The sequence below is a fragment of the Anguilla anguilla genome, chromosome 6 (assembly GCF_013347855.1).
Source record: "Anguilla anguilla isolate fAngAng1 chromosome 6, fAngAng1.pri, whole genome shotgun sequence".
NCBI classification, from domain to species: domain Eukaryota; kingdom Metazoa; phylum Chordata; class Actinopteri; order Anguilliformes; family Anguillidae; genus Anguilla; species Anguilla anguilla.
This window is the reverse complement of record NC_049206.1, coordinates 18587638-18602476: the sequence shown is the minus strand read 5'-3', so window position 1 is coordinate 18602476 and position 14839 is coordinate 18587638. Positions and strand designations below refer to the sequence as shown.

General features: G+C 37.9%; 1 protein-coding gene across 6 annotated transcripts; it reads left to right on the top strand.

Annotated features, from left to right (window-relative positions):
* The first annotated feature begins 2566 nt into the window (after positions 1-2566).
* On the top strand, positions 2567-14376 carry LOC118230018 (TLC domain-containing protein 4-B-like). Of its 6 annotated transcripts, none has more exons than XM_035422691.1 (8): positions 2567-2664; positions 6865-6968; positions 7883-8052; positions 8490-8579; positions 8738-8796; positions 9301-9395; positions 11226-11299; positions 11494-14376. In XM_035422691.1, exons 3-8 carry the CDS (start codon positions 7898-7900, stop codon positions 11807-11809), a joined length of 789 nt encoding a protein of 262 aa, XP_035278582.1. In that variant the 5' UTR covers positions 2567-2664; positions 6865-6968; positions 7883-7897; the 3' UTR covers positions 11810-14376. The 6 variants fall into 6 exon arrangements, with proteins under 6 accessions (XP_035278582.1, XP_035278579.1, XP_035278584.1 ...); XM_035422688.1 differs by having other exon boundaries at positions 2574-2878; XM_035422689.1 differs by having other exon boundaries at positions 2584-2878; positions 6444-6968.
* The last annotated feature ends 463 nt before the right edge of the window (positions 14377-14839 follow it).

The window sequence follows — 14839 nt, the reverse complement described above, 5'->3', positions numbered from 1 at the left end:
TGCTCCAGCCAGCTAAAACTTTGAGGAATTACTTTTTCCTTTGAAGATCTGCAAATGCTTATGTAGAATGGATTATTTATCATTGGATGGTTTATTAAGAATAGCTTATTTAAAATTTAGAGTGATTGCAGTTTTACAACAACCATCATTCTCTATGACTAATTTTATTTTTCTAGGGATGTTTTGACAGTCTGGGAGGACAAAGCAAGCCCTTTTGTCTTATTAGAGTGGTAATTATTGACAAATCGCATCACAACATAATCGATTGTTCCTTCAGAACATTTTGTGAACATGAATATTTTTTGGCAATTGGACACATTCTAGCACATGAGATATGGACCGTGGTAGCAGCTGACATTTAGTAGTCTGATGTAATTTATTATATGAATGATCATCTTTATTTCAACTCTGAACTTAGCTGAGAAAATGCTGCAGTCCTTTCCCAGACTAAATTATTTCAAAAACGACATTTCAATTCCATTTCCTAATGTATCCACGTGACCTCGACTGTTTCCATACCCCACAAGTTGCATTATGAAGCTATTTTGTTTAAGATCTACTGCAGCATTATCTGAGAAGAACAATCTTTTCAGAGCAAAACACTTTATCATAATCTAGTCTGGGCACCTAGATTCTAACTGGATGTCGTTGTAAGATGTCTTATTCAGCTGGGAAGATTCATTCAAAGTTAATTCAACACAAATAGAGGAAACCATATTAATGGCAGAAATAATATTGTTAGGGCACACTGCATTATTTGTAGAAATAGTGTTACTATATACTTACGGCTTATTGTACCCAAACTCTACCACTACCAAAACAGAATAAAACCTCAACTGCTCGGGTTCGTTAAAAGAGAGTTGCCAATCAGTTCTGTAAGGCTGTTAATGAGTTACTCAGAGTTAATGTATATCGTGCAGTCCTCAGCACATGAATCAATGTTATTGATTAAGTCAGTATACCAATCATCCTTAGCTACATATTTATACGAAAAATTTGAATGCAGAAATTATTTTCAGACTTTTATGAATGTTTTTATTTTTCAGTCAGCCTGAGATTTCTGGTGGTATGTGCAGATAAATAAAAGTGTCAGAATGGATATGGCTTTAAAGACAGGCCTGGCAGAGAGTGTCTTCATGACGGTCTGACCAGATTCAAAGACATGAAGGATGAGACTCAACTGAACTCCTCGTCTTTAAGTGAAATTTAGAAAACCAAGCTCCATCAGGTGATCGTGTGGCACTGTATTTGGAATTCTCATATAAATATAAAATTAAGGAAGTACGTCACCTGCTGGTTATGTATGGTATTACAATCCATATATAAAGGTTTTTTAAGGTCATACACTACACAGATCACCCTACTCATTGTTTATAAGGATGTTCCAGAACATTCATCAGCTGCAATGACTTTAATATAAAAATTGATGGATCAAGTAAAGCCTGTTGTTTAACAAGAAAAAAGAAAAAAACAGCCAAACACTCTGTCACAAACTGATTTTAAGGACTGATTTTAAGGGCTGCCTCCACAAGAACAGCCAAGACATTGTTTTGACAGCTAACATCAAATATACTTTTGCCTTGATGGATAATAACTTATGTTTGTTCAGCCTAAAAATACATTTTTACGGCATGGATAACATTCCCCATATATGTAAAAGAGTACAGTCTGGCAGGTGTCCTGTATATGATGCCGGCCTTGGATTTCATCTGTTGTGACAGAGATTCCTGGAAAGTACTATCAGACAAGTAGATGGACTTTATGCATTACAGTAAATCACAGACATTGTGACTGGGGTACAGAGCCGTATGAAGTGGCTGGAATATAACTAGACATGTTAGGTGGCTCAGGATATATTTTCAGCCTTTGTTATTTGACTTACAGTACAGGCCAGAAGTACTACGCCTCCTCTGGTTAAAAAAAAAAACAAAAAAACAAAAAAAAAACTTAGGTACAGAAGAATTTAGTTAATGTATGAGCATTTATCGAATAACAAACTGAAGTACAAACATTTTTCTACAAAATTTCTACCAAATATAACACAGATATGAGTTTTACTTTACAATCTTAGACACGACTCTCCTCAAAATAGCCTCCTTCAGTTTGAATTACGAATTAAACAAATTATTCGAGGTCTAGACAATAATTTTGCAAAGTGGATGGTGGACAGGTGGTAGGAAGATGGAAGGGTAGTTAAAAAAAGAACACAAGTGGCCTAATACCGTTGGCATGTACTCTGTTTTTATTTTCTTTCTTTTATTTCATCTTCTCAATAAAATAAATACATAAATAAATGATAATGCCTATAATGTGCAATAGATATGATATGATACCTGCTTACATGTAGTAGGTCCATGATGTACATTTAGAACACCTCTATATCTGAGAAATATGATCTGATTGCTTAATTACCTGATTGCAATTTTAAAATATGGATCGGTTTGATATCATACAATCATTACAAATGTTATATTTGGCTCAAATGTAATTCTGATTATCACTCCTAAATAATAATGCATGACTTGTAAACGTGTGCATATTATTTTCTGTTAAAACGCGCGTGCGTGATCGAGAGGGGACGGGCACGCACGTGTGTAGGCTCTTTAAGATTTAAGCAGTAACTTTATCCTTTCGCTTTGCCCCACGTAACCCCGCATCTCCGAGGTAATCGAACGTCACTATGAGGCACATCTTTCAGTTTGAGAAAGGGTTCTTCAAGGTTTGATTTTGTATTTCACGATCTAGATTTTAGCAATTCATTGCAGTTATGAAAATAAGTTGGCTTCCGCTTATTTGAAGTTTCGGCATGATCGTAAACCTCCGGCGACCTCTGTAAACTCTTGATTATTTCCCTCATTTTTACTATCAGTGAGAGAAGGTAAGTTTGAATTTGACATATGTTTAAGACGGTTATGCATTAAATTAAGTAAACGTTTGTTTTCTGGATTTTATGTTTGGCATTGTGGTGTATGTCTCGGAGGCATGTAGTCACTGTATCCTTCGCGGTAATTTTGATGCGTTACATGCAAAAATACAGAACAGTGATCTGTGAAATACATAGGCTATTTGAGCATTCTAAAGTTTCTCCGCTATAGTTAACTAATACTACCTAATACCCATATAATGTATGTTCCTATTTGCTACGTTAACAACCAACAAAAACACATTTCGCAATCAACGTTTCAGGTTCGTGACATAGTATCCCCACCTAGTTGTCATAACACGAAATGTACAAATTTGGCAGCCATGTGACAATATATTCATATCTGAGCAAAGGTTCATAACCACTGACTGCGAAGCTTTCACGTTATCGGAACTACTCATAGCCTATGCTAGAATGTAACCTGCCATTGAACGACATCAAAGTACAATCATGCCAAAGCTACAGTGAAAAACAATTGCAAAATTTCCCGTTTCAAATCATCAGATTTTAATATGGGCAGTATGTGAAATACGGATTTTCAATATTAGCTTACTTATTGCTCTATTTTGTTTGTTTTTGTTCGGGCCCACCTAAGTGGAGTGTCATGACTGACTATGTGTAGCCTACTGTCTACCCAGAACACCCACACTTATGGGCTCATACACGTGTGCAGACACTTTTGAACTATTTGGCTGGACCGCAACAGCAGGGCCAGCCCTGTAAACACGATTGTCTGTGACTGAGTGACTGAGTGATGAAGTTACACCATTGGTCGGCTGAGTTTTCGCACACCCATACACGGTCCAGCCATATACTAGGTTTTGACCTGGTCTTGTTTTCTTTTCTTTTTCAATCGTGTTCACTCGTCCCCATAGAAAAAAGAGGTAGCCCTTTGTGCATTTGCACTTTTACCCCCTGCTAATAGGGCCCAATGAGAAGTGCCATTTCATTATGGCAATTTATATCAGCCAGCTTACAAAACAGTAAAAATGACTACAGTTGCATAATGTCTGGTTACAGTTAATCCCATGTCCAGAAAAGGACCAGATGAGTTTGTTTCTGTAACTTCTGAAACAGAACAAGAAACTTTTGCACTCACTGAGCATGAAAATAACTCAAAAGTGAACATTCAAAACCTGCATTTTTTAATTATTACATTACATTACAGACATTTCGCAGATACTCTTATCCAGAGTGACTTACACAACTTTTTTTTTTACATAACATTTACATTGCATTCATTTATACAGCTGAATGTATATAGAAGCAATATACTGAAGCAATGCAGATTACAATGGCAGTGTCAAACCTATGACCTTTAGGTTACCAGACCAGTTCCTTACCCCTTAAACTACACTGCCACCTACATATGAATTATAGTCTAAAAGTTGATTTGGCATACACAAATGACTTAATTACAGCACCCTTGTAAATTGAAATTTCTCTTGAGTACATTTTGGACTATAAGTGCAAAGCTGCTTTTCCAGAAACCTTGGCGGTTTTCATTGATTTCATTGATAAGGAAAAAAAATAAAGCACTAGTCTCCACTCAGGCTAAGTTTATATTCTTTGGATCTGAGAAATAAGTCACATATCATTGCAGCAAAGACACTTAATAGCTGAAACCTTAAAGTAATAATCTCGAAGATTTTCATTAAAATAAATGTCTGTTAAGTCACTATCTATCGCTGAATTAGGTAACACAATGGTGATTGAGCCTATTATTATATTAATTTATATTATTGTTATTATTATAATAATTTATGATTAAAGAACTGGGTGTCTGTGGCGACATTCCCGGGAAAAAATCACAAGCGGCGCATAGTTAGTGACGCATTTTCCATCACCCATCAGTGGTTGGTCCGCCAGAGAGGGTAGGCGGAGCTAACGCAACAGGCTTGCTCTTGAACTCACTTGTGTGTGAGTGGCGTACTGTTTTTTTTCCGGTGTCTGCTAGCGTTACAGAGAAAGGGGGGGGGGAGGTTATGGAACCCTAATAAGTTTTTGTATAACATGAGAGGTCATATTATTTGTATGCAGTTATGTAGTTTTCGTATTACATTTGATGACAATGTAATGTTACTAAATTACATAGCTATTTGCACAGCTAACGCTAGCTACCGGGCCATGTCAATAAAGGCAACATTAGTTTAGAAGACGTTGCGCACAGTATCCATCTCTCGTATCAGGTAACGTTGCATTAGCTAGCTAGCTAATGTAATTAACACAATCTAATGTCAGCTAACAATTAGAAAAAACGCTAGCTAACGCTACCGACCGGTACCGACCTCGCAAACCGTCTATCGAATGCAATGCTACCTTGTTGCAACGTTGCGATGTAGCTAACTAAAGGCCAGATCAGATCAATGATTCGCAACAAGACTGGATGCAACCTGCAAAATTCCAAGACGTCTGATTGTAAACGTTCTAAAATTGCACTTAGCGATTTGACAAGGTGGGTCTTTTGAGACCCCAGGCAACGGCTTCAGATGCTCTGCAACTAACCAGTTCACACCGCTGCAATTTTCTCTGCAGCATTCTAAAACCATTTTGTCTCGTTGCGAATCATTGGTCTGAACTGGCCTAACGTTATCGTTATTTACATTGCCATCAAGTTCATCAATATATTGATCGGAATAAAGCCGGGGTATAGGTGGAGCAGAGCGGGTCTGATTTCTGTGTAAAGATGTCAAGCCGGAGAAAACTAAATAAAAGAATATGGCAGTATGGATTAGCATTGTTATTTTATTACGCTTCCTCATATGTTCCTTCAGCCTTGATGCCCTTTTTTGATGAAATCTCCTTTGTTTTTGTTTTATTCTTGTTCTGATTGCTAATTTAACACCCAGCTCAGCTTTATTCTCAAACAGTTTAGCTAGCAAAACCAGAAACAACAAGGCAGATGTTTCAAAAATATCACACAACAATCATTCATGAAAAAGACTGTTTATTGTGCACGAGATACATAATTGCACGAACCACAGCGAATCCCGCGAATTCTTCTCTGCAGTGTAAAGATGTTCATACCGAGCAAAAGGTGGATAAAGAACGTTTGTGGAAATTGATCATCACTAATTCTACCCCAGGTCTGCTACAGCATTTTAACCCGGCTCGGCAGTGTAAAGACAGCTGAAGTTAGCCTAATGTTAGACAATGAATGAGTATGTACATAACGTTACTTGTGTAACAACCATTTTTTATTCAGTAAATAATAAATATAGTTGGCGTGGCCCAGGTGCCAACTGACTGACGTCATACAGGCGACACTGGTTGGATCCGGTTGGATCTATGGGAAGTGAGGTCCAAAAACACACCTGCAATTCCCACTTCTCGCTATTGGTACCGCTATAGAGAACTATGGAATTTAAAAAAGCACGTACATACCTTGTTGAGCATTATTTTCAAAGCATTATTTTGCTTTGCCTTAAATTATTTGTTCATTTTTAAGTCGATGAAAAGGATTTAAAGCCATTCAATTTGCTGCATCTAAATAGGTCTACTTCACTTTCTTGCTTTGTAGAAATCGAGGCCTACAGTGTTGGCAGCCTACAACAAACAGTGGAGGAGTGGAAGTAGGAAAGTAACTGTGAGCTCTTGACAAGGTTTATGGCCTTGTTTGAGAGTATGCAGTCAACATTGTACATGGAATGCCCTACCTTAACCTGTAGAAACCTGAGCAGCCCTCTCCCTGTCTCTCTGTTTACTATCTCTTCATAAAGCAGAAGCCCTCTAACCATTACGTTACATTACATTACATTACAGGCATTTAGCAGACGCTCTTATCCAGAGCGACTTACACAACTTAACCATACAAGTTCCTCATGTTGGGTTCTGAAAAGGTTTTTCAGTGTGGCGATGGCTGAGGGAGCATTTTCACCACATGTTGTTGCAGCTGTTATGGTTTTCTTCCTGATTGGTTTTTGTTTGTTTCCCTGCCGTAGAGCTTAGTGTTAATCTGCGGTGACGGCAACAAATTTTGGCCGTGACAGCAGCTAAATCAGGGGAAGCAGTCAATCAGTGCTTCAAGGGTGTTGCGAAGAACAAGGTATGGGAACAATCCACGATGACATGAAAAATACAAAATCGTCAAGCACATAATTTAAACATGGGAAACATTTGTATGGCTAAAATGAGGATACTACCCAAGATAAAGTAGGCTCTGAACATGCAGCCTGTTGTAATATAAAAATAGTTTGACACCCTCCTGCATAATGAAAAAGAAAGTAACTGCCTCTAAATTTATAGTAAATGATATGGACAAGCTGTTTCCACAAAGCTCTTAATGTGTTTAGCAAGAGGCTTTTTCCTTATAATTAAATTGTTGCAGCTTGTGAAATTCTTAGACTGCAACCATACATATGTACTGTTTACAGTCAGTGCACCTGCTGGAAGCTAATGCTGATGTCACACTCATATTGGATAACCAATGCTCTGTGAGGTGCTAACATTCAATACACTCTGATGATTCCTAGTTGGCATTTATGGAAATGAATTTCTATTGCTGTGCTTTGGTTTTTGACAGTGTGCCAGCTCTTCTCGGGGGTAACATACTCTTGTAAACAAGTTTGTAAACAAATGAGTTAACCACTCACTCAGGCTTTCAGTGCATAATGTTCTCATAGACAAATATCAGTTTGAAAAGAAGGACCAAGGTACTCTTCTATAGAGCACACTTTATGAAATACCTATAGTCCATGGCACAGTCAGTTTCTCTTCAAATTATCATCGGACAATAATTTTTGAAAGAAGCTCAAATGAATCTTATTTTTCCCAGAAGAATATAAATGACTTGTGAATGATTGTGGTGTCCAATCACACTTCTTCCAGGGGTTATATTTTAATACAGGACCATCCTTGGTGGCTTCTAAAGGATTTGTAACCTCACTTGCCAAAGAAGATTGTACAACATGTTTTACTTTGTGCCTGAATCCTTCAACGTCCCCTGTGTTTCCTTGTCAGTGGCGTCATTTGGTCATGGACCCCTTTAACCAGCTGATCCTCACTCTCATGGTTCTGAGTTTCCTGGCGTTCCAGGGGCTGTTCCATGCCGTCAGCCCCTGGGCCTCATCTCATGTCAGCTCAGGTTTCCGGCAGCTCAGCCGAAAACAGAAGATCGAATGGAACTCCAGGTATTCGCTGGCAAACAGCCTTGCCCCTTGATTACCGGAATCACCCTTTTCCTGGAAGGCCACAGAGTCTGCTGGTTTTTGTTGTTACTCCACACTTAATTGATCAATTACAGCGACAGTTAACTCACCTTGCCTATTTTTTGAATCAAAATAAGTTGCTGATTTTAAAATGGATAGCTTTACAATTTTACATTAGATTTATAGGGGGGATACCTTGACTTGTCCTCCCAGATTCAATCTAACCACAGTCTGCTTTGTATTTTAAAAATGTAGTTCAAATAAATGTTAATAGTGAACTTTTAACCTAATTTAAGCTAAAACTTTACTTCTAACGAAATGTTTTACAGATTTTTAACTTGTGTGACTGAACCAACAGCATGTTCCATAAGCCAGTTTCCAAATCATGACATGCCTGCATGTGGGCCATTCTATTTTAGGACGGTGTCCACGCTTCATGCACTTGTAGTGGGTGTCTTCTGTTTCTACATATTAGTCTTCGATGATGCCATCAACCTAGACCCTGTGTGGTAAGTGTGCACCCTGGTGTTGTGCAGTGGATGACATGAACAGGACAGGACATTAACATTTATTCTCCTGTTGCTACTGTTGCTCAAGTCTGGTGACATTTAGGCTCCAGCTTAACAACCTAAGCTTTTTTCAAAATTCACATTTTTTTTGATAACAGGGGCGATGCAACCCTGGTGAAAATCAACGTGGCCATAACCACAGGCTACCTCATATCAGGTTAGAGCACTTTTGTCCTGGTTTGTCCAGCTCTCTGTTTTGTTATAGTGACTGCATCAAGTTCAAAGTCTAAGCTTTGCTGCTTTGCCCAGCAATTGTGTGTCCAATCACCTTTGTTGGATGCGCTCTGACGTGTATTTTAAAGTGATTGTTCACTTTCTGTTTACATGTACAACCTCTGGAATCATAATGGTGATGTATGTACAAGCTGCTTTGGAGTTACCTTAAGTGTAAATATTGCTTTAGACCACAAATCCTCATATGCCCTCTACCTGCCATTATAAAGCAAAAAAAAACAAGTCTTCAGAAACATATACAAAATATCACTCATTGCACATAAAGACTCTGGGCCAATTGGAAAAATTCACTAAAATGAAATTACATCACAAAACTTTAGAAAGTGAACAGACCCTTTAAATGAACTAATTTGATTGGAATAATAAGCAAATTATTTTAAAGAACATTGTTTGCCTTTCCCCTCTTCCCCCCCCATCTCATTTTCAGATCTGTTGCTCATATTGTACTTCTGGGATGCAATTGGAGATAAGCTCTTTATTGTTCATCATCTGGCAGCATTGTATGCTTACTACTATGTACTGGTGAGTTCCCTATCATCCAATAGCAGAACATGCAGGCAATGTGGAGAACAGGAAGGTTTTGGGTGAACAACTGTGGACATTCAGTCTGTAATCTGGCATGCGAGTGTAACTGTCTAGTCAGGAATCTTGTTTGTCTTACAGGCCATAATAGGAGATGTATTTTCTTAAGAATTAAAGAGGGCATGTCCGTTCATTTTTTAAATGACATACCTTTAACTCAGAACGATGTAATTTGGTCTTTGTTGAGTTGTATCAATCAAAGATGGTGTTCATACAACAAATCTTGAGTTAAATCAACCCTGTTTGATAGGGACTAAATGTTCTCAGAGTTAAATAATCAGAGTAGATTTTACAATAAGTGTTTTTCTGTGCAGATTATAATGATATGTGGACTCCTCTCCCAGTGTGCTTAACCCACAGCTGTTCCATTACATTCATATCTGTCCAGAGCAGTCTTGGTTACAGGCACTGGTGATGATGATGATGATGGGGTTGGTGGTTGTTTTTTTTGCGCGTAGTGCATGGTGACTGCATTATCACAGTTAAATGTTCAGTGTTAACTCAACTCTAGTAGAGTTTGATAGGGTATCCTTGATCCCTACTAGACTTTTTGAAACTGAGTAAGTGTCCCTTTTTTCTGTTACTCAGAAAACATTTTTTCTTAGAATTAGTGATCACCAATCTGACATGATGAGTAAGACAAAAAAGGAAAAAAAAATAAAAAATCCAAAAATTCAAATCACAAAACACATTTAATTGCAAGTCAACGTTAAGGACAAATGTTGATTTGCTCCAGGGCACAGATGTACCTTGGTCATGCAAATTAATTCTGTTGAAGTTAATCCAGCCAGCTATAGTAGTAGCAGTAGCTGCACCTTTTTTTGTCTCACTGTCCATGCTTGACTATATAGTTACCTGACTGGCCTGGCACCTCATTGGAAAACCATGAACTATCAAATCAAAGTCTATGTTTCGGAAGGCCAAGGAAAGTCAATGATCCTTCTAGACAGGCTCTGTTCTCCTCTTGCCTGCAGTTATTGCTGTTGTGGTGTGCTGAGCAGATGCTCTGCCCAGTAACGTTAGGGACTTAGCAGTATGTAGAAGTACAAGTGCACATTGTTGAAAGATCTTGTCCTCAACTTTTAATATGTGTGATGTCTGTCTCAGCAGTCAAGTAAGTATGCATCGTTTAATTTCCATAGCTGTATGCTGTGTTTTATTTGTTGTATATTATTCTCCTGGTTTCAATGGCAGAAAGGGAAATTGAGGTCTTATTAAGACATGCCCCCCTACATTTCAGCTAGTGAAGTTGTTGTGTAGGATTGCTATACAGTTATAGCAATCCCACAGCTGTTTATGGTGAACTATTGCTTTTCTAAAGGCTGTACAAACACCAGCTTGGTGCATAGAGTTCACATTTTTGCTGCGCAAAAAATAGCTAGTTAGATGTTATATCAGTCATGTATTCATAGCAACTACATTTAGCTGAAAAAATATGCACACAATCAGAATCTAGTATCTTCTGAATTATTTAAAATGTAGCTAGTTTAGCTTCATGACATTCTGTTGCATCTGTCTAGCTAGCTTTCAGTACAGATGGACAAACATGATTATGATGATGACATATTCCATATCCTCAAATAAATACCTTTATTCTTAATATATGAAATCATTGTATTTTTCTGAGACAACAGATATGATGATGGCTTATTTTATTTTATGTTCATTCTATTGCAGGTTGAGGGTGATGTGGTCTGTCTTTGATTGTTTCCTCTGGTCATGTCAAATAATTTACGATGTCGATTTTTTCTCTGTGCCCTGTTACTTTAGGGTAAAGGAATGTTGCCTTATTTTGCTAACTTCCGTCAGCTTGCAGAGTTCTCTACTCCTTGTGTCAACCAGCGGTAGGTGCTCTTAGATCTGCTAATGTTTTTCTGAAGTGTAACATTTAGATTAAACATTGTCCTGTCGGATGGTCTGTATGCCATGTGTTTGTGACCCTCTGCCTCAGATGTTTTTAGACAAAAATATGTTTTCTCAAGGGTCCTGATCAGATATCCAGTTTATACTTGTAGTCATAACTCTCTTTTCCATGCAGCTGGTTGTTTGAGGTGTTGGGTTACCCCAAATCCTCCAAACCGAACCTGGCTAATGGAGTTCTGATGGCGACCACGTTCTTCCTGGTGAGGATCATGGTCATGCCTGTCTACTATGGCCGCATGTACTCTGTGTTAGGCATGCAGGCCATCTACAGGGTGTCCTTGGGTGGTCGCATTGCCTGGATTCTCTCCAGCTTCTGCCTGGATGTCATGAACCTTATGTGGATGCACAAGATTGCTCGGGGGTGCTTCAAGGTGCTACATTCTGGGCAACGGCCCAAGCTGCAAACGTATGTAAACAGGAAGGTGGAATAAGCGTGGGGCAGTCAGCCCTGTCTGTTCTGCTGGGAGAGACCGAGACAAGCAATGACAGATTCTACAGACTGTTTCCAAGACAAAGCTCTTCCCATGCAACTTTAACTCATTGATTGGTGGCTAACACTAACCAGGATTAACCACTAATGTGGATTTTATGGAAGAAGTGGATGGCAGAACTTGTGGGTTTTTTTCTGTATTTATGTATTATTTTATCTCATGGACAGCTCCTTTGTTTAAGAAGAGTGACCCAAACAGCGCGGACACTGTTTATTGATACTTACACATGGAATTAGGCCTCTAAACCTTGCCAGTGGTCGTTTGATTTATGTTCTGTAAATATTCTCTGAGGAACAGTGGAATTTGACACCTTACCCTTAAGAGCGCATGACTTATTTGGCAGAGCCATTATACCAATTCCTGCAGTTGTTTCCCTTTGCATACTTGTGTTCTTAGTGGACAAATTTCAATTTTGCATGTCAGCTGAGCTGATTGTTTCACACTAATATACTGGATATTCTTCAGCCAACTGTTACTTCCGTCAGTCTGTGATTAAGAAACAGAATTCTAACTGGAGGAGACAGTATACTTCCACTTTGGTATTCATTCTTATACCTCAGCCTTTAATCCAAAAATAAACTACATCAGTTGTAATTTACAGATATGAAAACATTTGAACACACATTTGTTTTATTTACTGTAAACAAAATGAAAGGGCTTATGTATGTAGTCTCCTAGAATTGCCTGTCTAAGTTTTATGGCAGAGTAATGAGGGAAACTCTGACATACTGAATGTACTGTTTAAATTAAGGGTTGATATGGAACATACTACATATGACTGTCCGTTGTACTTTAAGATGAACATGGCTGAGAAATATTTGCATTGATTAGTCTAGGACACAAAGGATAAAAAACTGATGTGTTTTTTCAACTACTGTATATGCCTCTGAACATAGTAATGTTGTTTCTGTTGATGCACAGTCAACAGGATTGTGCCCTGGAGTTCTTTCTGGGAATATTTGTGTATGAAGTGTTACAGCAAGTCTACAGCAACACCAGCCAATTTTAAAAGATGCAAATTGGGGTTGAGAGTGAGAGCACCGAGGGGCGGGGGAGAAAGGAGGGGCAATAGAAGCAGTTGACAACATAGGCATGTAGGCGGAGCCAGCAAGGGTTAAAACAGTCCTGTGCGTGTCAAGAAAAAAATCCCATGTCTATCACTGTTCTGAATAGGGACCTACCGTTGATCATGCTAGCTGTAATTGCTATTTTATTATAATGTCAGCTAATTTCCTTCAATCGTTGTTTCCTAAAGTCAGTTGTTTACAAAGGTATGTTGGAAAAATAGACTGAATAGTAATCAAGTGCTATCCTTATGTGGTTACAGAGTAGACACATGAATGTTCTAACTGTATGATTTTCTGAATCATACAGTTAGAACTTCCCTAATATCTTATTTACTCCCCTGGTAAGGAACCACTTCAACTAAATTATGAGCCATGACCATGAAACGTAGACTAACCATAGCTAGCTGAGTGCTTTCACTTCAATTCAATTGCAGAAGCAATCTTATTATTAACAATGTCATTTTGTGAGTAGCTTGGTGCACTGACAACCATGGACTAGTTAAACCCATGCTACAGTAGCCATCTCAACTAAAATTAGAAAACAGCTAGACAGCTTAAAAACATTAAACATAAAAAAACCTAACATTACAATTGGAAAAGCTACAGTATGTACAATTATAAACAATAGTCTAACTACCTAAATTTTAACAATAATTGAACTATAAAATGGTAATGGTACTACTAACTACTAAACGAACTGCTCAAATGCCAAATAGAGAGTTAAAGAAAGATATAGAAAATGGAAGAGGAACACAGCAAGGAAAAGGATTTATTGCTGAACTAACCTATAGGAAAAAAAATATCCGGTCCAGGCGGCGGATTTGTTGTGTTTCTTACAGGACTAATACGATGTGAGACAGTATACTCTTTATACGCTTTTGAACTCAAAATAAATGATTTTGAGTTTATTACCCTGTTAAGCTTTGTCTTGACATTTTAGCAACAAGATTTATCTTAAAAATATATAAGGTGTGCTAAAGAAATGCATCAGTTTCATTTCAACAATGGAAAATGTCTTCTGTTTTGGAAGATCACACACACTGGGACTTTGAATATGTAAATAACTCCTGCCTGATGAAACCAGTTCTGTGCTGGACACAGGCCTGGAATTATAACCACAAGATTATTTTGCCACTGGTGGTGTATGAGTATATGATACTGTATGTGTACTATAATATATGTTCCTCTAAATGGTGTTTGTGATGTATCACAGTTAAACAAAAGGGAATCTCACAAAATAGTATATGCATTATGGCCTCCTGCTAACTGGTCAGCCTCCATTGTGATCATAGGAAGGTTAATTGTACTACATTTAGACAGTTCACAAGTTTGTCGTTTCATGAAGACTGACAGCTGCTGATTTTGTCTGTTGGATTGTCAAAGCTTAATGTTTTTTCTTGTTGATAAACTATTACCAGACTGCCTGCATAGGCCCCTGTTTAAGTGTGGTGTTCTTTGTCTTTAACTTTTTAAAATATTTTGTAAGCAATACTTGCCAGTGCTAAAGTCCTTCTGGAACAAGGTGCCATGGTCAGATGAGTCCAAATTGGGCTGCGAGACAGTTAGCAGATCATAGATAAAAAACCAGGTCATAAATGGTTAACTAACAACAAAATTATGGTTTTGCAATGCCCGTCCCTCACCATAGATGACTCAGTCATTTTATCCTCAAGGGAGGGTTCATAACATACTGAAAACAGGAGTGCCAATCATTTTGACATCTGTAATTTTGGGAAATAGAATTATGAGCTATTGTACCAGTATAAAATAATGTAATTTCAATTTTATAATAATAGTGTAATTATTATAATTTCCAAATAATTATCACTTTAGAATTACAATTTCTTGAGAATGTCGGAGAGAATGTGTATACCAGACAAGGTTTATTTTAATTGACAGTCTA